Source organism: Pseudoliparis swirei, chromosome 11 (genome assembly GCF_029220125.1).
Source record: "Pseudoliparis swirei isolate HS2019 ecotype Mariana Trench chromosome 11, NWPU_hadal_v1, whole genome shotgun sequence".
In the NCBI taxonomy this organism is placed as follows: domain Eukaryota; kingdom Metazoa; phylum Chordata; class Actinopteri; order Perciformes; family Liparidae; genus Pseudoliparis; species Pseudoliparis swirei.
Genome location: NC_079398.1, coordinates 11,778,018 through 11,804,672, shown reverse-complemented (window position 1 = coordinate 11,804,672; position 26,655 = coordinate 11,778,018). Strand labels below are relative to the sequence as shown.

At 45.9% G+C, this 26,655-nt stretch overlaps 2 protein-coding genes and 1 long non-coding RNA gene across 5 annotated transcripts; 1 reads left to right on the top strand and 2 right to left on the bottom strand.

Annotated features, from left to right (window-relative positions):
- Window positions 1-576: 576 nt before the first annotated feature.
- Window positions 577-9,690, top strand: LOC130201903 (uncharacterized). Its single transcript, XR_008833268.1, has 3 exons — window positions 577-652; window positions 8,255-8,363; window positions 9,382-9,690. It is a non-coding gene; the product is annotated as an uncharacterized LOC130201903 (long non-coding RNA).
- A 735-nt stretch (window positions 9,691-10,425) lies between these two features.
- bsdc1 (BSD domain containing 1) lies at window positions 10,426-18,106 on the bottom strand. Of its 3 annotated transcripts, none has more exons than XM_056427094.1 (11): window positions 18,081-18,106; window positions 17,409-17,463; window positions 16,880-16,996; window positions 16,583-16,750; window positions 16,274-16,328; window positions 14,804-14,919; window positions 14,572-14,640; window positions 13,724-13,808; window positions 13,163-13,636; window positions 12,698-12,801; window positions 10,426-12,110 (listed from the first exon to the last, which is right to left on the bottom strand). In XM_056427094.1, exons 1-11 carry the CDS (start codon window positions 18,089-18,091, stop codon window positions 12,081-12,083), a joined length of 1,284 nt encoding a protein of 427 aa, XP_056283069.1. In that variant the 5' UTR covers window positions 18,092-18,106; the 3' UTR covers window positions 10,426-12,080. The 3 variants fall into 3 exon arrangements, with proteins under 3 accessions (XP_056283069.1, XP_056283070.1, XP_056283068.1); XM_056427095.1 differs by lacking the exon at window positions 18,081-18,106 and adding an exon at window positions 17,692-18,006; XM_056427093.1 differs by lacking the exon at window positions 18,081-18,106 and having other exon boundaries at window positions 17,409-17,635.
- Window positions 18,107-21,920: 3,814 nt separating this feature from the next.
- On the bottom strand, window positions 21,921-22,704 carry olig4 (oligodendrocyte transcription factor 4). Its single transcript, XM_056427096.1, is given in 2 exon segments — window positions 21,921-22,419; window positions 22,421-22,704. Coding segments are annotated over 2 exon segments (783 nt in total).
- Between the last annotated feature and the right edge of the window lie 3,951 nt (window positions 22,705-26,655).

Here is a 26,655-nt window from a genome sequence, read left to right as displayed (position 1 = left end):
GTAAGTTATAAATACCAGACAATGATTTAAAAAAAAGAACAAAAACATCCATAAGCATGTCTTCATTTAGAGCAAAATCAGACGGTGGGGCTTTTGACATCAATGTGATACTTTTCTGTGGGAGTCAGCAGTCATTAGAGGAACCGCACCTTTAGGCAGTTCTCCACTGGCTGCAGTATTGAGCGTTTGATTGGTGTGAATACGATTACACTTCACTTGTTCATCATTTCTTAAACTCACCGATGAAACACTCGTAAATCTACGAGGCGAGATGAAAAAATGTGTACTTCAAGCAAAAGAGGTGGACAATCAGAATGCGGACATATTTGGAGAGTGATTGATGGTCTGTGTTTTAATGTGTGAACATGTGCTTGTGTGTGTGAGCCTGTGAAGGAGGACTGATAATGTAGCTGTGTGTGTGTGTGTGTGTGTGTGTGTGTGTGTGTGTGTGTGTGTGTGTGTGTGTGTGTGTGTTTGCAGGGGGAAGAGTTCACACGGCCCTTGCTCCCATCACTCTTCGTTTGCCTCCATGAAATCTCCCCGCTTTGAGGGGAATGTGGAGAAACTCCATCGTCGGTGAAATACGACACAAAAACAATACAGCTCACGTGCACATCAAGAACACCCCTCACCTAATCCTTCAATGCAGCAAGTAAGTAACACTTGGAGCACGATTGCATAATCCTTCTGGGATGTATTGTGGTTTCACTTGGAGCAGTGATTCCCAACCAGGTGGACTGGAACCTGAGGACTAGTTGGTTGTTTAAATTACCACACTGGAGACAGCTGCAGGTGGAGTTCATGATAAATGTCTTATGCAGATTCCAGGGGGTTTGTAGAAAGATAATGGAGTTACTGTCATGATAAGAAATAAAATTGAGTCATCAATAACAAACACACACACTCTCTACAGGTCACACAGACACGAGCGCACACATGTGACCTTCAAGTGTGTAAACATTAGTTAGCAAGTAATGTAAAGTAATGGATACATGTTTCAAATAGTTAGCTAAAGTAATGGATACATGGTTGAAATAGTTAGCTAACGTAATGGATACATGTTTGAAAGTTAGCTAATGTAATGAATTACATGTTTGAAATAGTTAGCTAATGTAATGGATACATGGTTGAAATAGTTAGCTAACGTAATGGATACATATTTGAAATAGTTAGCTAAAGTAATGGATACATATTTTAAATAGTTAGCTAATGTAATGGATACATGGTTGAAATAGTTAGCTAATGTAATGGATACATGGTTGAAATAGTTAGCTCATGTAATGGATACATATTTGAAATAGTTAGCTAATGTAATGGATACATATTTTAAATAGTTAGCTAACGTAATGGATACATGGTTGAAATAGTTAGCTAACGTAATGGATACATGGTTGAAATAGTTAGCTAATGTAATGAATTACATGTTTGAAATAGTTAGCTTAAGTAATGGTCCCCGGCTCCCAATGTCTGTTTGTCAAAGTGTCCTGCGAGACACTGAGCATCGAGTTGTTCCAGGCGCTTCACAGCAACTGACTGCTCATACTGAGGATGGTTAAATACACCCGTATGCAGGGCTCTCACGTGTCACGCATTGAGCATGACAGTCACGCATTTCGGTCTTACGTCACGCACTCCCGCCACACATCGTATTTCTCACGCTGAAAAAAACTCTCGGCTATTTAATGTTTTAATGTGCCGCAGCGCGCAAACATGAGCCGCGCTGCCCTCACCATGGAGGAATCAAGCGCTCCCCTGGAGTTCTGCTGTGAGGAGCCACTTATCAGCCAATAAAAATAAAAAATGGGCTACACAATAGCCAATCAGAAAAAAAACGTATCTGTTGTATCTGGGTAAGATTTAATCCAGCAAACAATGAAAATAAAGCATCCTGGAATTGCGCGCGACTGATATGTATGACAATTAAAACACAGTTAAGTTTAGTTAGCTAACGTAATGGATAGGCGGTTAAAAAAGTTAGCTTAAAGAACGGATAACAAGTAAAAAAGTTAGCGAAAGTTAAAAAATTAGATTATTATAAAAGTTATTTTAAAAGTTAAACTAATGGGTAAATACTTTTTTTTAAAGGTAAAACTAATATAGATAAATGGTACAAATTGTTATCTTAAGAAATGGATAAATGATTAGTTGTATAAATTTAAACATAACCAAAACAAAGTAAACATCTGAAAAATGTCCACCAAGTCAAATTGAATTCGACATGCAGGAGAACTGCAGGGGGGTGGAGAAAGAGAGTGACCGGAAAATACAAAAAGAAAGGTAGAGTTTCAGGCTGCCATCCATCATGTTTACTGTTGGGGTTACAGACTTTGGGTTTTGCACCTTTTAGCAGTGTGGGGTGGATGGTCAGGGGGCGGTAGAGGAGCCAAGGGAGTGTGTGTGTGTGTGTGTGTGTTTGTGTTTGTGTCTGTGTATGTGGCACAGTTTGCAAGGGGGAGTGTGCACTTTTAAGATAAACTGGTCTCAGTGAAAGAGGAGCCCTTGGCTTTGCAGTGGCAACCGTCATCTATCTGTTGATGTCACTCGTGTGCATCGGTGAGAGCGTGTCTGTGTGTGTGTATAGGTGTGTGTGGGTGTGTTGACCTGCATACCTCTGTTGGGGTGTGGATTCTTAGTCAAGTGACCCTGCAGTAAGGCCTTTGGGAGGTGAGGGGGGTGGGGGGTAAATATGGGTTGTTGGATGGAAGGATGATGCTGCAGCTTTCCTTGGTACTCTGTGCACGCTTGATGGAGCAATTGTCAAAAACAGACCCCACCCATGTTCAGCGGGAACCTGAAACCTCTCAGGACATGCCTGCAGGAAAAGGAGAGGGAGCGAATGAAAAGAGTGGAGGAGACATTGAGGGGCCAGAGGTAGCATTACCTTTCCATTTCATTTGATGAAACCCATTTAGCTGGATTAGTTTCACACTCTCAACGGGCCCCCGAAGTGAAGGGAGCCTCCAATCAGGATTAGCAGGGTTGCAAGAGAGTGGGGGGGCAGCCGGATGATGAAGAGGAAGAAGAACCTCTGCGCACTGGCTCTGCCTTTCTCCAAAACAAAGGGACGCAGCCAAGTTGTCTGATGAGGATGAAGAATATTGATTAGTTGCCAAAATGGAGGAGATAGTAAATCTAGGAAAAGCAAAACCACTTGATAATGAGTCTTAGTGGCACTGCGCGTAGATGCGTGAATGTTTGTGAGTGTATGTGTTTGTGTTCACACCTGCGGGCTCTGTTACCTTTGCTCCTAATTATCTGCAGCATAAATCAACGGTGGGTGCGTTGCCATGGCAGCCAGTGGTAGGCAGGGTGCTGGCGATGGTAGCGGGAGAGCGCCGGAGCTATTTCATTAACCTTTAAAAGACTTGGTGTTTATTTTAGTAGCAACGCTATGAATATAATTGTGTTATTTTGTTGAAAGAAATAACGAGGTAATCCATGTTCCCCTCAGGATTAACTACGAGGGGATGCGCTGCCTGGCACCATCATCAGCTCAAAGTTTTAATTTGGCAAATTCTTTCGGACTAAATATCGACAAGATGTTTAGTTTTTTTCATCAGACTTGACCGTACTTTGTGTTTAATACTAATCTAAGAAATATTAAATCTCCACCGAGCTTATGTACAGCCTCATACTGCTGCTGGCATGGCTGTAGACTTGGTGGACAACATAATAACTCCTGATGTAGCCATCACTTTACAGACGTTCCATATGGTTGTTTATAAGTGAAACATTTGTTATGAGATGTATTGTATTCTATGTAATAGATATTTGTCACAGGTGTGTGGCTGTCACCAGTAGGTTTCTCTCCCAAACATCAAAGGACGAGCATACATAAAGGATATTTGGTAATATCTTTTATTAAAGATTGCAGACTGTGCTTCAGCTCTCCACTCCCTCGCTCCTCAGTTCCTACTGGAGACAAACACAGACACCCAGATTGGCTTCAGCTGGTGGCTGAGACCAATTAACGCCGTCCCATGACCCCCCCCCCCCCCCGCCCCGCTCCACCCACTCTGCGGCCGAGCCTAAACACACCCCACTGCCACAATATTCAATTCAATTCAGTTTATTTTGTACAGCCAAAAATCACAAATTACCAGGACCTCACATCGTATCAGGAAAAACTCCCAAAATATGTTGGCATCCGTATGTACAATTACATATATTATCAGATCGTATCCATATTGCCTGCCGCACTGACTGCAGTGTATGTCCAGGGTGAATGACGACTTAACAGGACACGTTCCAAGTAAGATAAGAACCTCCAAACCAGCTGTAAACTAATGTCCATTAAGGTTGAGAGACTTGGCCATAAGTCTGTACGTAGAATTCCTTCCGACTGAACATGGAGAGACATTAACAACCACTGCATAATGGTGCTTCCAAGGAGAACTAAATACATCATGATGGGGGGGATCCTAATAAAACACCCCTAAGGTTCATCATTGAATGTGTGAAACTGAAATGTACTCCCATAAAATGAATAGTAGCCATACCACATGTCCTCGGCTGCTCTCAGAGGTCTCTCGAATGCACGTATAGGATTCTGCTGTCTGGGAAGAACATCAGGACAAAAAAAGCTGAAGTTTGGAGCAGCAGCCTCGGGGGCAACGAGGGCGACCCACTGTAGAAGGGTCTCTTTGTGCGCCGGCATCATGGATGCTTTGGATGCCATTGGCGGGTTAAAAAGCAGTAAGTGAAGCCTCTGTGACCGCTGGTAATTCAATTGTGCCACATGATTTCTTGGTGCGTAATCCACAAACGGGCAGTGAAAACAGCATGGCATCCAGGCCTTATGAGCCGGAGGCAGAGAGGAGGGGGGTGGGGGGGGCACAGAGAGAGGGCAAATGAGGTCCTGTGATGCAGTACATGCTGTAAGTGCAGAAAAGGAAGGAGAGACAAGAAGTAAGAAAAAGAAGAAGAAAAAAAACCACATGATTCACGTCAATGCAGCCGGTGGAAGGAACCGCGAAACAATCAACTGAAGAAAAACCTTTCATGAGGAAACATTGGTTTTCATAGTAGTGATGCAACAAATTGGCGTTGGAAATCAGAACAAATGGGACGCGCAAACTGACCCGGCATGAGACGTTAACTGACGGAAAAAGCACAACCACACACACACACACACACACAAATGTAAATCTCTGGCTGCGATGGATCTGGATTGTTTCAAAGCTCAGGTAAGAAAGTCGATGAGGGTAATTTGTACCCACTGTTACACAAAAATGTGAGACTCCAAGAGCAAGAGGACAGAAAGGCACAGTTGCCATAGTAACAGGTTTCAGACTAAGTGGTTATCTTCGCTCGCTCTCAGTTTCTCTGTTGATTTGCTCTCTCTCTCTTTCTCCGTTTCTCTCACAGTTTTCATCTTTGTTTTTTTGGGGCGGGGAATAAATCAACCGCCGGCCGAGTTTCGTAAATAAGCAGCGCGAAGGAGGGATCCAGGCTGCATTCATTAAACTTTAACGAGAGGAAACGGGAGGAGAGTCAGGATTCACACAAGCATGCGCAAAGGACGAAAAATGGCGACGGAATCGACCGAACGGAGATGCACAAAACGTCCTGATCCAGACACACACCTGGGAAACATGATCCAGACACACACCTGGGAAACATGATCCAGACACACACTTGGGAAACATGCGTTCAGTGGCATGAACACAGAGGGGCGACCCGGCACAGCGAGATCTGGACGTGCAGCGGCACAACTACTCCTGCCCTATATTTCATATTTAATATGCGGCGCTGGAGGATTTCTTGGCCCAGTGCACAGTGTAATCTTGTCGAGGGCAGATGGCACACTCGTCTGGATTGGGTCGGTGGAGGAGGAGGAGGATGAGGAGGAGGAGAGCTCTCCAGGGGCCGACCAGGCAGCCGCCCGGGTCAGTGGGTTCGGCTGGCCAGCGGCGGCATGGAGGCAGACGGTGGAAACCAAGGCCTGGAAATGACTTTGAGCAGAGGGGTTGACATTGGACACAATTGCAGGCCAGGATTAGGATTAGCCCCGGGGTCGATGCAACAGGCCCTTCTTGTTCCTCACACACACACATCATATGGATTCTCCCTCTCTCTTTCACACACATTTTACGCTGCTGTTTATGCAACTCGCTGGCTGCCCGAGGGTGCAGGAGGAGGCGGAGTCTTGGTTGCCACTTGCCAACTGAGGAGTCCTTGTTAAGAGGAAAGGCGACATGCACATCGGCACCTTCCTAAAATAATGGCCGAAGTCATTTTTACAGGTTTTTTCAGAAAACACAAAAAACTTGATCACATATTGATCACATGATATTGCGATATATTATACGACAGGGGTAGAATGACATGATGTGTTCAACTAAGGATGAAGGTGATTTTTACCAGAGGTGGGCAGTATCACGAGGAGATGATTTAGGCAAGAAAAGGCTTTATTTTAGGAAGGTGACGACATGCTATATGCTAACATGACCGCCTTAACGCGCTAATGCCTGATAGGTGTGAGATGCTCGACAGATCAACATGCTAACGTCGGCTTATTAGCACTGAACATACAGCTCAGCTGAGGCCGATGGGAACGGCCTGGACTCATGGTCATAAACAAAAGTGATGAATTGCTTTGAAATGTTTGGCAACCAGAAGAGATGACAGGAGATCACGAGTGAGAGACGAGCTACGACACGGAAAATCGGCAGAGAAATCCAAGTCGATTTTGAAGTACTAAACTACTAAACTTAGTTCAACCGAGCTCCTCACGAGAACTTTCCCCTCGTCTCCGGGACGCTGCGGTTCACACGGCAGATTCATTAACCAGGCTAGCGAGCGCACGGGAGGGTTTGACAGTCTGGTCTGCATCGCTGAAGAGACGGGCCGCCTCGCCTCGCCTCGCCTCCACCACCCGAAACCATCTCACCTTCAATCACCAGACATCGGATGAGACGGGGAGTGTGTGGTCCTCTGATGGACCAGGGGGTTGGGGGAGGGGTGGAGATGAATGGGGCCCGCTGGTGTCCCGGAGCACTGGAGAAGAATGAAAATAAATGAATGAATGGGACAGTAATGAAAAGAGGGGAATGTGGGGGGGTCGGGGGGGGGGGGAGAAGGAAGGAAAGGGGAACGGGACATTCAGAGTGTTGCTCTGATGAAAGGGACAACATGAGCAAAGCTGAGTCCTGGGCGGGGGGGGGGGGGGGGGGGGGGCTGGACAACTGTGGCTCAACGAGGGGAACGGTTGGCTTTTGAAGAATTTTGAAAACGTTTCAAGAATCTTTTTTTTAAAGTCCTACCCCCCCGCTGTGAAAACCATTCGCACATCCGAGCCCAAGAATGTGCTGACGAATTTAAAGCAACTCTGAACACGATATGTGAGCAGAATAAAGACCGTTGTGTAACAGTTGTTCCCTAAAGCAAGGAGACACACTGGAGGATCTAATATGTAAAGATGGGGAAAGGACACACTTTGACCAGCTCGTCTGGTCCAGATTGTTGGTGATAAATCAAATCCCCCCCCGCCCCTTTCGTCCAAACCTTGCACTATATCTCGACTGTTTAAAACTTGCTGGGCTCCATATTGACCGCACAGATACGAGTCGGGTTTTCAATCTTCCTTATCGAACTCTCGGCAAGGCGCCTACGCCCCAAAGTACCAAATGATTAACAGGAGTGGAAAAGTAAATGAGCAGAACCCTCTCACACGACCAACCCACGCTCCTCTTCCACGTGACCCGTGCAGGCTCTCGCCCTTCACCGCGGCCAACACTGGCTCACAATCAGGTTTAAAACTCGACAACCCGACACACCGAACACGAACGTCGCCGTGTGAGAGCCTGGCAGACGAACTGCTCACTTCTCCACAATGACTGCAGAGAGAAGGCGAAACAGAAGGAGGGAGAGAGAGAGGGATGTAAAGAATAGCGGAGAGGGGTTCGCTCGGCTAAACATTTGCTTTGGCAGGCCCAGAGAGGGGCGGCGTTGTACTCGTCCCCTGACATGCACCCAGAGGAGCCCCTCTGTCTTGACCATAAATCTGAATGGAGTGGGAGTTATCATACTCCCCACCCCTCCCTCCCTCTCTCTTCCCCCCCACCCCCGGCTAAACCCTGCATTCCTCCCAGACACCGCTTCGTACAAACAAAGTGGCCTGTTCCCACCGCTCGGCATTGGGAAAGGCGATGGTCTGTCATGGAAAAATCCAGAGGCATCTCAAGAGCCCTCAAGAAGTTGTTTTCTTTCTCTCTCTTTTTTCCCCTCTCTCTCTCTCTCTCTGCCCCACAAGGCTCAGCAGTGGATCAGCACGTCGGCCAGCGGCTGCAGTTTCTCTCTCTGCGACAGGGAGGAAACTGAGTTGGACGTGTCGTTCACACGTCGCCGTCAGTCCCCATCAGGTAGGAACGTCTCGTGAACTGTGAGGACCAGTGAACTCACTCGGCACAAAGCGAAGTCACACATGTGAAACGAGTGTGCATCGGGGGGCGAGATGAAAAGACCCCGGGAACACATTCCATGAGAGTGCCTCTTCCCTCAAAGGGAGGCTTTTGTCGTTACTGAAAGGCTGAGGGGGGCCACAGGGTTTCTCCCTGTAGGGTGCCGAGAATAATACTCGCTCTCAAGACAGTGACCTCAACCTGACGCACGTGCATGCATGTGCGTGTGTGCACGTGAGACAACTTGGAATGAGTGTGACTGCTCGTGCCGTGAGAGAAAGGCATAAAGAGAGGCAGGAAGTGTTCGGTCGAGGATGGATTGCGAGGGGGGGAAGGGGGGGGATAGATCCTCAGGAGGCAAGAAGAAGTATCCTCTGCCCCCCCCTCCTCATTGTCTGTCCACGGTGAAATGATCTGTAGATGACATTGGTGAGAGCCGGCGGTAATGTAAAGCGCACACACACACAGCCAGGCCCGGGGAGCGGTGGGATTCAACAGGAAATTCCTTTACAGCCTTTCTGCTGACTAAGGCCTCCGAGTGGGAACAGAGTAAGAGAGAATGTATATGTGTGTGTGTGTGTGTGTGTCCAATTTGAGCAGCATATGCGTAAGCTATTGGCACAGGGGGAGGGGTGCTGGTTTCAGAATAAAAGAGCAGTACCATCATTCAACAAATAAGCAGGTGACATGTCACCACAAGTACAAAAAGTCAAATTATTTATTGCCCAAAGATGGAGTTTTAATGTAGTTTTTATTCACACAAGTTGTCCCTTCGTCACCCCCCTCCAGAAAAGAAATTATATATTTTGTTCTTCTTTAAAAAAAAATATATTAGCATACTTGCTAGGTTCTGTCCTTAAATTGTGGATATTTGAAAAGGGGACTAGTGCTCACGAGTCCCCCTCGTCCGTTTCATCACTCACTACGACCACGCCCACTCTGTATCATCTGCGTGCGTGTGTGTGTGTGTGTGTGTCAGGAGCCATGTTGCACAGGTGTCCCTCCACGGTGACACACACGTGGCCCGTCCCGCCGCCGCCGCCACAGAAGACCCCGGATGTGTCATCGGCTCCCTTCGCTGCTTCTCGGAGCCGCGTTCAGGGACATCCAGTGCGAAAACGAGGGAAAGTCGGCCGACATGTTATCATGAACGCGGCCGCCGGTGAACAATGGCGCGTCAGAGCACGTGACCGCGTCCGTGAGATGGATACTGCAGATGAGCAGAAAGGAGTGGCAGGTTGTGAGTGTATGTGTGTGTATATATATATATATGAGGGGTGGGGGATATGGAGCGACACCGCCATCAAGCGAGGGTTTCCTTGTACTGCAGGTCTTTTATTTAATTGGTTTCCATCCTGCAACATGTTTCCATTTTCCACACCAAAACTCAAGATTGTAGTTATTGCACTTTAAATGTGTTTAAACCATATAAAAGATGTTTAAACCCAATACAAATCAGCGGCTGTGTCGAGGGGATTTTCAGAGCGGTAACAACATCTACAAATATTTCCATTTAATGGAACGATCTTGAGTAATCTCTCCTCCAGTGGCTGTAAAAAAGCAGAATACTCATCCTGCGTACGAGGTGAAATCGGTGCAACCGGATACCCAGCCCACGACCCAAAGTGCAACACGACCAGAATCTGTCAACGACGTTCTGTTAGCAGAGACAAAGTTCTGGAGTCAGATGACCTTGAAGGGTCCACAACCAACACGGTCCATCCACAGAGGACCTTGAGTTAACACTGGGTTTGCAATTCTAATTCTTTGTATCTCACACACACCCGTTACTTTTCATGGTAAAAGTCTAAGTTGAAGAGAGCAGTAGCTGAGCAGTTAGTTGGCGTGCACTGCAAATAGTTTTGGTGCGCGTGGCGAGTCGCTGTGCACGGCGTGCTCTGTAAATGAAGATCCTCAACGCCACTAATTGTAATGTTTGAGCAGCCAAATCTGGTTTGAATAGAAGCGTCTGGTTTTTCCTTCTTCACCGGATTATTTCTCCATGCACGACACGACGCACACGAGCCATGAATCCTTTAATGACAATGATCATTTGACAAAAATATATAGAGTGAAATACTTAACTTGAAAAGAAAAAAGAAAAGAGCTCGACGGCACATTTGAAAACAGACTAGTGCAGAACACCTTCGATCGGCTCGCCGTGTGAATCAGAAGAGAATTAAAGACATGCAACAAGGTCAGAACACAAACACCTGGAGGAGACCACGTCTTCCCCAGAGACAACCTTTACAGCATCATCCGCACAATGTCCCGCGTCGTATTGCACAGACATGCGACCCAAAGCACATTATACAAGAATTAAGCTTATATTTTAGTATAAATAGTACATCTCTAGAATTATTTCATCTCGCTTTACATTACAGAAGGCGGAGAGGAAAACATAATAAAAATCGGAGAAGCATGGAACGTGCTCTCGTTGCTCCTTGTTGGCGCGCTGCCTGCCGAGCCACTCGTCTTTAAACACGCTTTGAACACACTTTAAACACGCTTTAAAACTCGCTTCAAACACGCTTTAAAACTCGCTTTAAACACGCTGCCGACAGACACTTCAAAAAAACGTTTTTGTCGTATTCCTCCCGACAAGTCGATCCCATGCCGCCCTCGAGCCAAAGGATCCGGCTCCGGTAGCCGGTTTGAATCCTTTTGGTTTCGCTGGTCAGAACTAACAAATCCCCCGAAACAGAAGACGACGAACGCCTCGTTCAAAAGTGACAGGAGAGTTACAGCCTGCACCGAGCTCTGGTGGTCAAATGAATCACAGGATATGACGAAGAGAAGGAGGGGAAGACCCGACGATGACGCGACAGCTGCTTGTGCAACCGACTCGTCACAAATCATTTGGATAACATGAATCACTTCAGTGTTTTACAAGGCCATAAATCTAGAGGAAAGAATCCAAAATAAAAAGTGTGAATGCCTGAATATGAATATATATATAAACACATATATATATACATACACATATATATAGTCATATATATATACACACACACACAATATATATATATACACAAATACATACATGCATATACATATATGTATGTAATTTGTTCTTATTTTGAAGATTCACTTGCATGGTAAAGGATGAGTAATTGGGGCCACAGGTAGCACTAAATCATTGTTCAAAAAACTAAACAAAAAATCCCGTGGGAAGTATTTCATCTCAGAAAGATGACAAGCAGCGTTATATAGTTTATGGCTATTTTGCAGCCGGCCGTTAAAGCCGTTGGCCCAACTCGCGATGCACTCGCGACATACATCGTGATGCATCTAATGGCGTAAAGAAAAACGGGGAAACGGCTCCTGCCCTGCTGCAGTGACACCTTTCACATTCGGACTCGTCACCGCGTGTCCTAAAGCTTTAAAAAAAAGAAAGAAAGTAGTGACTCGTGTCGTATGCGCTCCGGTCAGACGTTACCCCAACAAATAGCCACGAGCCGTTCCCCTCGCCGAGGCGGAGCAGTGAGATTATTGCCGTGGTCTTCCAGTTGCTCTTTTCTACAGGTTCACCAATATGGTCAGAACCCGCCAGAACCCCCCTCCTGACGATCATGACATGGTGGCGGCGTGGACAGAGGGTTAAAACACGGTAAGCATGGCTCGTCGGCCGGGAACTCGCTTTCAAATGGAGGAACAGAGTTTGTGTTGCAGTGGCTCTCATTCCCAGTTCTCCCAGTCTTCGTCCATCTGGTAGAAGGAGAAGAAAAGATATGAGTTAGTAAAACTCTAGATTTTTCATATTTTAAAAGTGTGAAGCGCTTATAGTAATCTAGTCTACAGCGATCAAACACTTGTATGGATACCAAAACGCTATTTTTTTTAAATAGTAAAAACTAGTAGTCTGCTTCGGGTGTTCAATTTGCGTCACAAATAAATAATTATAAACTAAACTTTTTTTACGCTTTTTTTAATTTATTTTTTTACTCCCGATCCGGCTGGCTCCCTGATGCTGGGCCTGTGTGCATTTATAAATAATGATCTTCTCTCAATGAATTTCTCCTCAGATCACACGTCAGACTGGAGGCAGCAGGGTCACTTCAGGCTACAGAGAACTAATGCACACAAAGAGGATTCATAATAACTGTTAACGTAACAATATAACAGCCCGCGCAGACGCCCACCCCCTCCGTGTGAAAATGACTTGCTCATGTAATAACTACACAAATGCCAATTAGATATCAGAAATAAAGAAACGTTTATAATCATCCGCTTGTCCCGATCAATACAACCCGGACAGTTTCCTCTGGGCTCTCGGTGAATGTCACAGCACTGACCTCTCCAGATGCTTCAATCTTAGAGAGTGCCATTTGGACTTCTTCTTCGGTCATGTCCAGGTCGAAGTCTTTCTCCCAGTCCTCGCTGACGTCCGTGCTGGACCCTGGAGACAGGAAGACACATTGGGAACGCTGTGACCTCAACGCTGAACTTAATCCTGATTGGATTTATACTTCCTTACCAAAACGGTAGGTCACTGCCAGGTCAGAGCGACTGTGGGACCCGAGTCGGTGTTTCTTTCAGCAGGACACTTAACCCCGAATTGAGCCCTGCAGCATCTCTACAGTGTAATATTTTTTCTTTTTACAGCTTCTTATGCATTTGCATTCCCACTTATGCTTTTGGGAACCCCAGATGCTCCCACCCCTCACCCACCTAGTCTCAATAAGTCTTAAGTCGCTTTGGATGAAATCATCAGCTAAATGTAATGCAATGAAAAACATCATGACGCCACGTCATCTCACCTTTCTTGCCGTTGTTAGAGGGCGTGGACTTCCCGCTGTCGGAGTTGAGCTCGAACACTCTGAGGTCCTGTGGCCCCTCCGCTTTTGCTGGCTCTGGTTTAAAAATGGAGGCAGGAGCCCGCACGGACGTCGCATCCACCGTGACGTCTGGCTGGGTCACTTTCCCCTGCGCTTTCAGAGGCGAGGCCCTCCTCCCGGGCCTCCGCTCCGCGGCGTCCTCCAAGCTGGCTTCTGTGAGTTTCTCGGCCAGCTCCGCGGCGACGGGCTCCCGCCGCACCGACACCTGCGCCGGCGGGCCGACGCTGCCGCTGCTGGCCGAGAGGGCGGCGTCGCGCTCGTAGGCGGGAGACGGGACGGGGCTCAGCGGAGTCGTTTCCGCGAGAGCCGGCGGGTCGGCGGGGGGCGTGGCCGCGCTGTCGTCCAATGGAAGCGTCAGGTTGAGTCGAGATGATGACGTAGCGCCGAGGAAGTCGTCTGACGGGAACGGCATGAACACCAGGCGGTGTGAGCAACCGCTTGTTACAGGTAATCTGTCCGTTTGAAAAAAGGAAGATAGATTACCTTCCTCCTCCTCCTCCCAGCCAAGGGTCTCCGTGTGTGCGGTCTGGTCCGCCCTCTGCTTCAACGCCAATCTCCTCGCCTCCTCCTAGGAAACACAACGCGGAGGGAAATTGTACTTTTGGCAAGAATCTCAATACGTGTATCGAACCTCCCTCGTGTATGTAGGTTTTTCAGCATAAAACATGTTAAATTCTCCTCCACCTTTATGTTGTCGACGACGAAGACGAGTAAATTCTCCTCGTCAAAACCTTCTATGTTGCACTAGGTTGTTTAAGTTTGCTGGTATTTTTTATAAATCCGTCTATAAAAACGTATGCTGGTCCAATAAAAACGGCCTCTATATTAATCAATCAATAAAACTTTTATTACAGACTCAAGGTCCAGATAGTACAAAACATTAAAATATAATAAAATACATACAAATCACAAGTAAAAAACAAACAAAGAACTACACATGCTTTATAAATAGACAGCTGTACCAGTGTCTCCACGTGCTGAATTTTATATTTGATAAAAACATGATCTCATTTTCAGAGTCATCAACCCGGCATATAAATTATATTATTTATAAAATGTCTTAAAATCGCTTTGAATGTATCGACTCCTGCAGATTACGTAAAGAGAAACAGGTTTTAAGGCCTAATCACAATCCCGTTTCAATTACAGCGCAACAATGGTGAGGAAAAATAATCTATACATATATTAGATGAAACAACACATAACCAGACAGGCATGTGGAGCCACTGGCAGTACCGTTTCAGCCAGCAGGGGGCGCCAGAGACAATAATTTGAGCCAATGGGGAGAGAAGAACCGCCTCCTGCCATCAGGATACACACAAAACAATTACCTGTTCCAACTGGAAGACTCTGTAGAAATACCTCTGCCAGAACTCTGAATGTGCTACAGCCACTGGCACCTGTGAAAACAACAACACTGTCATCTTGTTCACCGCACTGCCAGATACTGACATCTCAAAGGCATTGGCCAAATTAATATGTACGGGGATACAGTAGCTCCAACCAAAACGGGAGGCTGGGTGTAATAATAATAATGAGTGGTAATAAAAGCATAATACATACCATCTTGGTGTAAAGGGCTCGGATAGAAGGACTGGAGACCAGCAGCTCTGAGAGTTCTGCTTTCTGGTCCTCCAGACTGAATCTGGACAGCCAGTTGTCAAACTGCTCCGGGGGACCTGCACGACAACGACTTCCCATTCAAATACATTCTAGAGACAAAAGTCTAGATGGCTTGTAATAGCCCACCTTAACCAACTGTGGGTCACCACACTAATCTACAAAACTAATGACCAACAATGGTGAGGAAAAATAATCTATACATACAGGACTGTCTCAGAAAATTAGAATATTGTGATAAAGTTCTTTATTTTCTGTAATGCAATTAAAAAAACAAAAATGTCATGCATTCTGGATTCATTACAAATCAACTGAAATATTGCAAGCCTTTTATTCTTTTAATATTGCTGATTATGGCTTACAGCTTAAGAAAACTCAAATATCCTATCTCTAAATATTAGAATATCATGAAAAAGTATACTAGTAGGGTATTAAACAAATCACTTGAATCGTCTAATTAACTCGAAACACCTGGAAACATATTTTCAAATGTTTGATTTTGTTTTGCTGTTATAAATCTTTTTTTTACTTGGTCTGAGGAAATATTCAAATTTTATGAGATAGGATTTTAGAGTTTTCTTAAGCTGTAAGCCATAATCAGCAATATTAAAAGAATAAAAGGCTTGCAATATTTCAGTTGATTTGTAATGAATCCAGAATGCATGACATTTTTGTTTTTTTAATTGCATTACAGAAAATAAAGAACTTTATCACAATATTCTAATTTTCTGAGACAGTCCTGTATATGCGTCACGCAGGGTAGGACATTTACATATTTTTACGACTGAAATCCAGGGGCATTTAAAAAGAGATTGGGGCACTTTTTGAAACTTGTGAAATAACATTTAACCTTTATTCAAAAATGATAAATATATTTATTTAGGCTTACAGTATATGAGCAATTGTCAAAGAAATTGCAAAAAGAATATTTTCTTAAATTTTTAACAAAAAACAAACAGAAAACATAATTTAGACAATCAAATTAAATTATATTCTTATTTATTTGTGGTTATTTATTGTTATTACATTTTTTTAACAACTATTAACAATTGTAACTATCTATATATTTTTTATAATTCAAAATTATATTCATCAATTTTTTTGTGTACCTACCTAGGCAATACAGATAGGACACACACAATACAGAAAAAAGAAAAAAAACGCTATTCAATTATATGAATTATTAGAGGAAATTATGAGGGCATTTTTTGCCCCTCCCCTAGTGATATCAGGAAAATTATATTTCTTAGGGGCAGTTTTGCCCTTGTGTATTTCTGACGTTGGCGTCACAGCAGCATAGTATAGAGAGCAAGTCCTCCAAAAACTAGCATAGAAACACGATAAATTAAAGAACAGCTCTTGTTAAACTAATATAACCAATACCAGTCTAACATGGTGGAGGGTTTGTCTTACCATCGGGCTCGTTGCAGTACGTAGCAGGGTCCACCTGCAGGCTGTAGAGACGCGCCTGCGGGACAAACAAATGCTTAGCTGTGGTTGTTCCGTCCCGATGTGCAAGTCATGTGCTCACTGTCACAGTCCTGCAGCCTCTCATGACAAAACACGGGACGACTAAATCCGTCCTGAATCAACACTGTGTTCACGGAGATTAACCAGAGTCATATTTTCTCATTTGTGCATTTACGTTTAGAAACTCCATGTTTTTGATGCAATGAACTTGTTGGATCAACAGGTGACTCCAAAGTCTAGTAGTGGACCCACCTTAGACCGGTCGTAGATTTCTGTCGTTCCTGATGGCGTTGCCACCAATGTGATTACATCACAGTCAATGGTTTTATCGGGCGGTGGCGCCAGCGTGTCCGTTATCACCCCCAGGAAACTAGAGAGGCTCTTCTTGACCTTTTCTGAGGTGTCAGAGGAACCTTCCACCTGGATAGCAGCAGAAATAAAGTATTTAGATTTGGTATTTAGCATCGAAAAAACTCATTCACACAGGAGACATGCCATTTGACCAGACTGTCCCACAAAACGATGAACACGGCGAAGGCTTCTTCTTACCGCAAGCTTATTCCTGACCGCCGTGGCCGTGGCCACGATGGAGCAGGTTGTGTCATGCTGCACCACTGTGGAGAACTCGGTGAGGTCTCGCATTATGAACTCCAAGGCCTCCGTTGACTGCAGGAGAGTCAAACAGACGTCTTCAAAATACAGATTCACCGTCATGAGCTCCAAGAAGAAGTACTCGTTTCAGATGAAGTGTGCAAACACAACATTAAAAAAATAACACAAAGAACAGAGGGACAATACAAACATACATTTAAAACGTGAAGAAAAGCAGTGAAACATGACTTGATGTGCGATTTAACCTCCGAGGCAACCTTTAGGCTCCGTGAATGAAGAGTCCCACATGCTGCAGGTTGTTTTATATCGAGGATATCAGGAAATAACTGATGTATAAATGGTGCAGGACATCTAACGTTATAGGTCTTGTCTCTGACCTTCCATGACAACTGACTGTGTTCATGCGTGTTACTGAAGTCTGACTCGTCTTGTGCATCACGTGTCACTGGTGTGGGGTGAGGATTACCTTCTCTTTGACGGCCTGGAAGCTCTGCTGGAGCCAGCCTCCCCACCAGCCTTCTCTGGAAACACACAGGACGTTTAGCAACGGGCTACTTTGGGAAAGCAAAAACAGCAGTGAAAACATTTCCAGAACAACAACAACAACAAAAGCAACAACAACCCTTTTTTCCAAACGCTAAAACAAAACGCCACGTCAACACAGCGACACTTCAGTCACTGACAGTTGCCTGCTAACTCCCTCGAGCTAGTTATGGCTAGTTCTGGCTAACACACACACACACACACACCATAGCAAAGCTACGCGCGTGAGCTAACGTCAGCTAGCAGCGCGAGACAGTTCGGTCGATGTGAGCCTCGCGTGTGATTGTTGAGGCTGAACATATTCACCAGCTGTAGAAACAGAGGACGTGCACGTGTTTATTGACATGCCCTCGCGTGGCTGCTAACTGCGTCGCACTGGCTAACAGTTAGCTAGCCGGGCTATGTTTTGGTAAACAAATGCACTTCCTGACCCAATTCCGCGAGTCGCAAAAGCTTCGTCGTCTAAACGACCCGGCTGCACGCGCTCCCCTTCGACACGCAACGCAACGACGAGCACGGCGTGTGCACGACGACGGTGCTGCCTGCTATATTATCGTTAAAAACACCTAAAAGTAATTCGCGAGTTCACTCTCACCCTTCAGCCATCTTCACACGATGACATCATCAGTATTTACTGAACTCTGACCCCGGCTGCATGGCTTTGAGAAGGATGCGCACGTGATGCAATCCGACTTCCCTTCTTCGGTGCGCAGATACTCCTATGTGCAGCCTGCAGGGATACATCCAAATAAATCGCTGTTTTAATCGTCGTTTTGCACAGTGAAACTTGTAAATGTTTTGCAGTTTGTTGTGCTGTCTATGGCGGCTGCAAAGGGACAAATTAGACGGCATCGCCAAAAACCGTGTGGCGAAGGAGACTGCAGTTTGGGAAGCAGTGTGTGGGCTACATGGAATAAAATAACGAGATTACTTTCTGTTTACCTCTATTGTATTGATGTATTGTTCGTTGCGTGTGACATCATGCAGTTTATGTGGCATATTTAACCAGAAACAGACAAGATTAATCTGCAATCAGGGTAGGTCAGGGTAGAAAATTGTGTGATAGTGTGTGTAAAGAAAAAGAGAACTGTGTGAAAAGTCATCAAAAGTAAAGTAAATGTGCCCCCAGTTGGCAGCAGTGCATCGTACCAAAGGAGGACGACCATACTCACAATGTAAGCCTCCTCCTTTCTTTTAATTAAACCACCTCGTATAACCAATGAGCTGACAAAACCAAACTAATGAATCCAGACCAAACCTCTGTTTCTCGAGCCATTATGTTTGCTCATCAGTGTTTAGCTATTTCATCGGGAATCCCCTCATCAACGTGCTCTGGGTATCTGTGGATGTGCATATTGCACATGCGTAGGTCGACCCCCAGCATCTGTGCTCTCCCCTCATCAGTATTCTGGGGTGAACAGGCCGCTGTAGGCTTTACCAAGCACCAAATGAAAAAGAACAGGCAACAAGCCCCTGGAAGTGTGTTCTCCGTTAATTGAAGTCCCCCCTTATCCAGACGCTGCACAATGTGTGCGCATGTCCTTCAATATGTCTCCCCTGTCTGGCCCCTCAATCCTCTTAATTGGGTCTTTCAGTCCTCTAATTAACTCTGTCAATGCAGGTTGTGCTGAGCCAAGTTGGGACAAGTCCTCCTCTATTGATCAGTACCCAACGCGGTTAACTTACCCAGCTGTCTACATGGCTGTGGTGTGTGTGTGTATGGGGGGGGGGGGGGGGTTAAATGTGTGAGACATCACCTCGTGTTCTTAAAATTGTTTATGTCCATCGTTTTTTAAATTCCTCTTCTTCAGCTGCTAAGCAGTGCAGCAGATTCAGTTTCTCATATTCATATAAGTTTTAAGATTTGTAAATATGACGTGTTTGTGACTAAAATGGCATTTATTTATAAAGAGAATCTCATTGAGTCTCCTTCTCAAGAGAGACCTGTTATGGTTGGTTATTGGTAACTCTCCGCTCTGTAAGTATCAATTGAATTGATGGTTATTTTGTATGGATTACTAAATTCAAACGTGGAAATCCAAGCTTTGTTTCTTAAACAACATTCAAGGATTTATACTTGTATTTCACTTTATTTTGGTGACAAATAACAGTCGTTTTTCTCATAAAAAGTTTGACAAATCTGCTTCTGTTTCATAATTCTCGGGCCATAAACAAGTTGATGAAAACCAGGTTGAAATATTATCACCTCACAAATAATGTTGTAATTATCGACACAGATGCAGACGTTAAACTGGCCAACACCCAACAAAGTAGTTAAACCCTCCACTTAATTAAATAAAGATTGTAAACACTGCTAAAAGTAATATTGTCTGTATCGCTTTGTTTAATTCTCAGAGGCAACTACAACGTCGTGACTTCCACCAGAGCTGCCACTGCCGGTTAGTGTATGCTAAAGAGCACCACGGTGACAGCAGTGGCTGACCATAATGGCACACAGAGGACCTGTCCATATTGTATGATTTAAGAAGCATATCCATTACACACCACACACACATCACACCCACACAGCCACACAGCCACACAGGCTCCAGACCGCGGATGCCACACCGTGGGTTCACACCATCTGCTGCTGATCAGGAAACACCAGCTTTGCACAAGTCAGTGTCTCTAATTATCTACCTAGAGCAAAGGGAGGCCGATCCCCACTAATCTCCACAATGTGTTCTGCTTCCCATTCCCACCTGTGCCCAAGTGAAAGGGGGGGCGGGGCCTTGTGGGAGGACCCGGGGTCACGGTGTCAAGGGACCGGGGACCAGGTGACGCCGAGACGCCCGGTCCCCACGACAGAAGCTCCGCCGCTTGGGTTGGCTGGCAGCTGCCTCCCCCCACTGAGACATCCCACAGCTGACAATCCCCAAGTACTGACAGGGGCTCTTTTCAGTGTCAATAGCCTCATATATTAGAGCTAACCGCCTTTGTGGCGAGAGAGGGTGTCAGGCCTTTTGGCCCGACAGCGCTTGTTACCATGATGAAATGTAGATTGAATGGAGGGGGGTCTGTGTCTCAGGCACGAGAGCTCGGACTCCCCCGGCCTTTGTGTCCCACGCATGGCCATTGTTCAGACCCATTCAGGGGCTCTCGAGAGGAGGAGGAGGCGAGCTGGGAGGGAGGTGGGTGAGAATGAGTTACATCTCTTCATCTCTCCCCTGATCTCCAACTCATCTGTCAGCCGTGGGAGGATAAGCATGTATTTTACACGCTTGATTTGTTGCTAAGTGAGGGCCGGCCATTGTCGGGTTGTTTGACTAAATCGTGTTCATGGCAATCAGCGTGTATAATACTAATGTTTGCGTTTCGGCGGATTCATCATTGTTATGAATCAGCTACTTGATTCTATGAATCAAACACACATTGTTTGAGTGCAAATGCGCGTTGAAAGTATGTGGAAATATTTAAATTTAAAGCACAAAATCCTCTGTGCTTTTATAGAAACCGTTTTTTTATTATTCAAATTTTTTTTGGGGGACTGACCTCAATATTTCCTCAACTTTAAAAGTGCCTTTTGTGTGCCTATATCCATGTTCTTATGAGACAGAGACAAATCGCTGGCCTAAAGCGACGGACATGGCTCTGTCCCTCGCCTGCGTCAGACAAAAGTGACGCGCCATCCTGGCGCCTGTGTCGTCCTTTCATCTCTTACTCCCCGTCGAGGTGAAGATGGATGGTCCCCTGGCTCAAGAACACCACATTCAGCCTCTGTGCCGGCGCATTGTCTCGTCCTTCTGCCCCTCTTTAGCTCTTTAAAGGTTTGTCTGTCCAAAACTGGTTAGCAACCAATGACAGCCTTTCCTAAATATCAATTTTTTTCCATTGCTCTCCTGTCCTCTAAAGCAGCAATAAAAACCCTTCTGTTGAGTAGAGGAAGATGGAGATGTATTGTTCTGATAACGCTGTATTTGTCAGTATGTGTTGAAAACACTTCCAGGAAAGTTTCTGCCTTTTTAAATAAAATTAAAGAGCAGCCGGCCGACGTTTGTTTGTTTTTCACAAGTATTCTGCTAAATCTAGCAAAAATACAAAAACACTTGCAATCAGGGCAAAGTAGGTTAGCCTACACACTCACGAAAAAAAAGAGGAAGCCAAACAAGAATTCTTATTATAACAACATTTTAATTTAGAAAAATAGAAATCCTGAAATACAATAGGACACACGAGTTCCATTTCTGACGACGTTTCATCACCACAGATATCAGATAAATTACAGTATTTAATCCTGCGTGTATTTCGAATACATCTGTAAAAACAATCCGGGAAAAATAGCAGCATGGTGGCAGAAGATATATATATATATACAGTATGTACACGCTCTGGCACCAGCCATCGTTATAGCAGTCCGTTTCAACAATCTTCTGTGAGCTGCTCGGCTCATTGCAATGATCCAAACGGGAGAGGTCAGTTCTTAAGAGAGTCCTGCTCACTTGATCATGGACAGGCTGTGTAATGTGGAGGTGGTGGTTGGCAAAGGCTGGCACAGCGAGCAGGGACAGGGCATGCCGGGGAAGTGCCTGTAGGTGCTGGCCAGGTGCAGCGGGTCCTTCAGAAGGCCCTGGACCGAGGCGTGGAACCCCAGGAAGCCGGCGGATGGAGGGGAGTGCATGGCCGAGGCCGCGGCGGGACAAGGCGAGTGATGCTGGAGGCCCGAGGGCGTGCTGCCCACCAGCGAGTGCAGAGACTGGGCCAGAGGATGCAGAGGGTGGTGGGCGGCGGGGGCGGCGGGGGCGGCGGGGGTGATAACCGGGTGGGCGGCGGTGCGGCTCTGGATGGCTGCACCGCCTCCATAGACGTCCCCCACCAACTTCTTCATCTCGTCCAGGGAGCCGGACAGCATGAGGATGTAGTTGCGAGCCAACATCAAGGTGGAGATCTTGGACAGCTTGCGGACGGACGGCCCCTGAGCGTAGGGCATGACCTCTCAGGCTGTCCATCGCCTGGTTCAGGTCGTGCATCCTTTTCCTCTCGCGGCTGTTGACTTTCAGTCGCAGGTCCTGCCCCTCGTTCTTGTTGGGGTCAGACCCGCTCGTGGTCTTGCCGCCCCCGCTGCAGCGCTCCGTCCTGCCCTGGCCGGCCTCGTCGTCCGCTCTGTTTTCTTGGCAGTACGTCTGGAAGATCTTGTTGGAGAAGAAGCTCCCGGCGGAGTCGTCCACCACCAGGTCCGGGGACGAGGAGCGGCTGCAACCGGAGCCAGAGTCGGAGTCCATCTCGTTGGAAGCGGAATAATGCGACGGCACAGATGGTCCAAAAACACCACCCTGAATGCTCGGAGCGTGAGGTTCAAACGCTGCAGATGCTTCCCGCTTCTCTGCCTTCCGAGCTGTTCCTGTTCCCCGGATAGCGCCACCGCAGTCTCACTCCTCTCAGAGTTGGTGCCGCTCAGTGAGACGATCAGTCTGTCCCCGGGAGTGATTCTGTCTAAACTGTCACCCTCTGGGCCCACTGGGGTGTATTTATACCGCGGGCATAACAAAGGAACAATAAAGCTGCATAATGAGACACTTAGAGCCCACAGCCAATTGCAGAAGGGACACACTTTCACCCCCCCCACCCCCCCCCCCTGCCTCTCACACCTCCTTCCTGCAGCCCCCACTTCACCTTCCCACACCCACGTTTAACTCCCCCCAAACCTGACACCGACACATTAACCAAAACAGTTGGATGTTAAGTTGTACACCCAGGAGTAATCCACTGTGTTAAAACTGCTCTTAAAGACAGTGGTGCATCAAGTTGGTTTCAAACTTCAATTCAGCAAGATTTCTTGTTTTTATAATGATGCAGACAAGGTTGATGTTATCACCCTGATATGGAAGGAATATAAATTAATTTGCCTAAGCTGTATTAATAATGGGATTTGCCATTGATGACGGATGTCATGTCAAAGCGAGAGTGTGAACCACAGATCAGAGGAGTGAGAAAGACAACATTTCTTTTGCCCTGTTCCACAACACCAGTTGTACGATGCCTTCGAGGCCTTATTTACATATGGTATCCACGAGACACCGTGGGGAAAGGTATGAAGCACCATATGAGGCGCTTAAACATGTAAAGAGCAGCGTTAATGGCAGACTAGGTACAATTCAACCAGGAGCTCAAGACAAAAGAGGTCAGATGAATTTGACTTGGCTCCCCAAACAGTCTGCGAAATCACATCACCATCACTGGAAGGGGGTCCTTCAGAATGGGGAGGAGGTAGTTAAAAAGATACTAAAGAGTGGGCACGGCATTGTCTCGCCCTAATCCAACCGTAAAGCTACTAGCACTTTCTCAGGTTTAGTCAACACTTGCTCCGGCTACTTCTCTTTCTCCCGTGGAAACAAACAGCGGCTGTCAGGAGAACAAGCCGCACTGAAAGGAACTGAATCTCATGGCGGATACATTCCTGGCGGGCTCGAAGTCCAGCGTGCATCTGTTGTCTGAGCTCGTGGCTGAATCAAGCATCTCTCTCTCTCTCTCTCTCTCTGCAGTGTTCGGTGGACTTCACCGCTCGGCTTGGGAATTTCCTGCCGCCGTCTGCCAACTAAAAGCCTCCAGTCAGGCAGCGTAAGATTCAAGAGTCAAGATTTTATTGGACATTTGTGGCGAGACCAGCAGTCCAGACACATTGGAAATGTAGTGCAGGGCTCTTCGAGTCAACAGTTTAGAAATGACACGATAATAAGAGAAGAAATGCTAAATATAAAAGAATACACTATACAGGAGGTGGTAATGTGTACAAGAACAAGAAAGGTACTAATGTGTAGAGTTTGGGATACAGTTTGAAATGACAGATCAGTGATAATATGTCACATATTGTACATGATATGTAGTGAGGTAGTGTTGGGTTATTACACATATTTCAATAGTTTTGTTTTGCCATAGAGAGCCAAATATCTCAATATTTGTGTGCTCCACCAACCGCGGTGGCAAAAGAGATTTTCAAGAAGACTTTCCACCTGCAGCACGGCGGCTCGGCCGGAGCGTCACGACGGCAGAGTGAACGACGCGGCGGTGTTCAGTCCGCGTGGCAGGAACATTTTTGTGTTTCCATCTTCTCTCGGCTCAACGGAGAAACCACATTTGCTTTTCCCTTCTCGGTGCACAGTAGGACGCCCGGTTTATATTTAGCCCACAGCAGTAGACGTCTATGAGCCCTTTCATCACTTTATGTATGAAAGCCAAAATAACTTCAAACACATCCGTCTCAGTTCCCAAAGGTCTGTTATCTGAGCACCAATCCAGACAAAGTATGAAAGAATAACTCCTCATGTCACACGTTCTCAGTCTTAAAGGGACAGTTCACCCCAAAATCCAAAATGAAGATTCTTCATCACACAGCTTGTTGTGAGCGGGTAGTCCCGACATCAGATTGCAACAAGGTTTGTGGATTATCAAGAGTGAGCCGGTCATGATTTATCGAAAGAGATGTTGTTAAGTTTTTTAAATGTTTTTTTTTGCATATTGGTCACAGTAAACCGAGGGCCAAATAGTCCCGTCATATTGGAGAGAAAGCACACATCCGTGTGGCAGAAATCTCCCAAACTAGATACTCACACCAAAAAAAACTAGATAAACAAAAGGAGGACAGGTAAAATAAAGAATATGTATTTGGGATTTTGGGGAAAACTGTCCAATTTAGACCTTGCTTCCCTCACGAGGAGCAATTGCTTCATACCGCCCTATTTATTATTGTTACTGTTTTCTCCTGTTTGTTATTTATATCACATGTTCTATATTGTGGTCTTACTATGTCTCTTGTGTGCACTTTGCTGCTGTAATCCAGCATGGTACTAATAAAGGATTATCTTCATTTATCTTATTAGACGAGCATATCTTCTCATATATCCAAAGGAAGTTACTGGATGAATCATGAAATGTACTTTTTCTTTACGTCATTCTCTCAATGTTCTTCTTATATATCCTTAAATGCCACATGGACATTTAAATATATAAACTACACAACGCGTTTGCTTAGTCGTGGTGTGATGTCATGGCGATATGTATGGTGTCCAAAAATTGCATGTTTGAATTAGGATGATCTTTGAGCATTGAAGCTCACACGGGTCTGCCCCTTGGTGTGTGTGTATGTGTGTGTATGTGTGTGTATGTGTGTGTGTGTGTGTGTGTGTGTGTGTGTGTGTGTGTGTGTGTGTGTGTGTGCGCGCTCACAAAGTAAGCAAAGCCTTCTCAAAACACCGACACACACAGACCCAAAGAAAGTTAGGAGGTGGGATGAAGAGGGCCCTGAGGACCCCCCACCACAGCCCCATCAGGGGCCCCCGCAGGGTGCTTTGGCTCAGCCAACATTCAGTGATACTATAATTGGGGAACTTTGAGAGCCAACATGGGCCATTTATATGGAGCATATGGATTTCCCCATCGTTAGGCTCCGAGCCAACATGGCTGCTGGACTCTCCTCTGCTAATTGGGTCAGGTCCTAATTAACTACGTTGGACACAAAGAGTCCAGATTTCATTCTTTCCCAGCTCCTTTCAGAGCTTTCAGCGGCTGATTCTGTGCCACGGCTTTCATGATGCTCTCCACACTCCAACGACAAGGACACGATCAATAATCTGTATTTAATGTTCTCAATAAATGATTGATGGATTCAGGAACGTCGAGCCAAGGCTTCTCATTAACTGGACACTAAGTTAAATTAGTGAGACTGTCACTCTGTCACCCACTGAGGGGGAAACGGCGACGGGCAGTCGCTCTATGAACACATATATGGATCATTGTTCGGGGCTCGAGTGAAGGGAGTGTATCAGTCCTTCTCCTGCTCCGTTACTATATGCATGAGCCAGATATATCCCTTTCTCCTGCTCCTTCTTATTCTTATTCATGTGTTTACAGAGGCGACGGGCCACACAGAGAGACACAGGGATCTGTGAGCTTTGTATTTTACAAATGAAAGCGTCGCCACCCTCCATGTTTCCACATAATCCTTCACTTTTTAACCCTGCCTCAGAGTGTTTGACTTTCTTCTCTGGATGCCACCTTCCAGGACCCTTCATCCAATTCAACGGCCCTTTTTTCCTTCTTTCTTTCGGCTTTAGAGACCCTCCTTTCTGCTGCCTCGCTGGGTGCACTTCAATGAAAGTGCTCAGGTGACCAGAAAATGAGGGCATTATCACAGTCATATGCTTGTAGCGACAGAGGATCATGCCAGATTAGGGCCC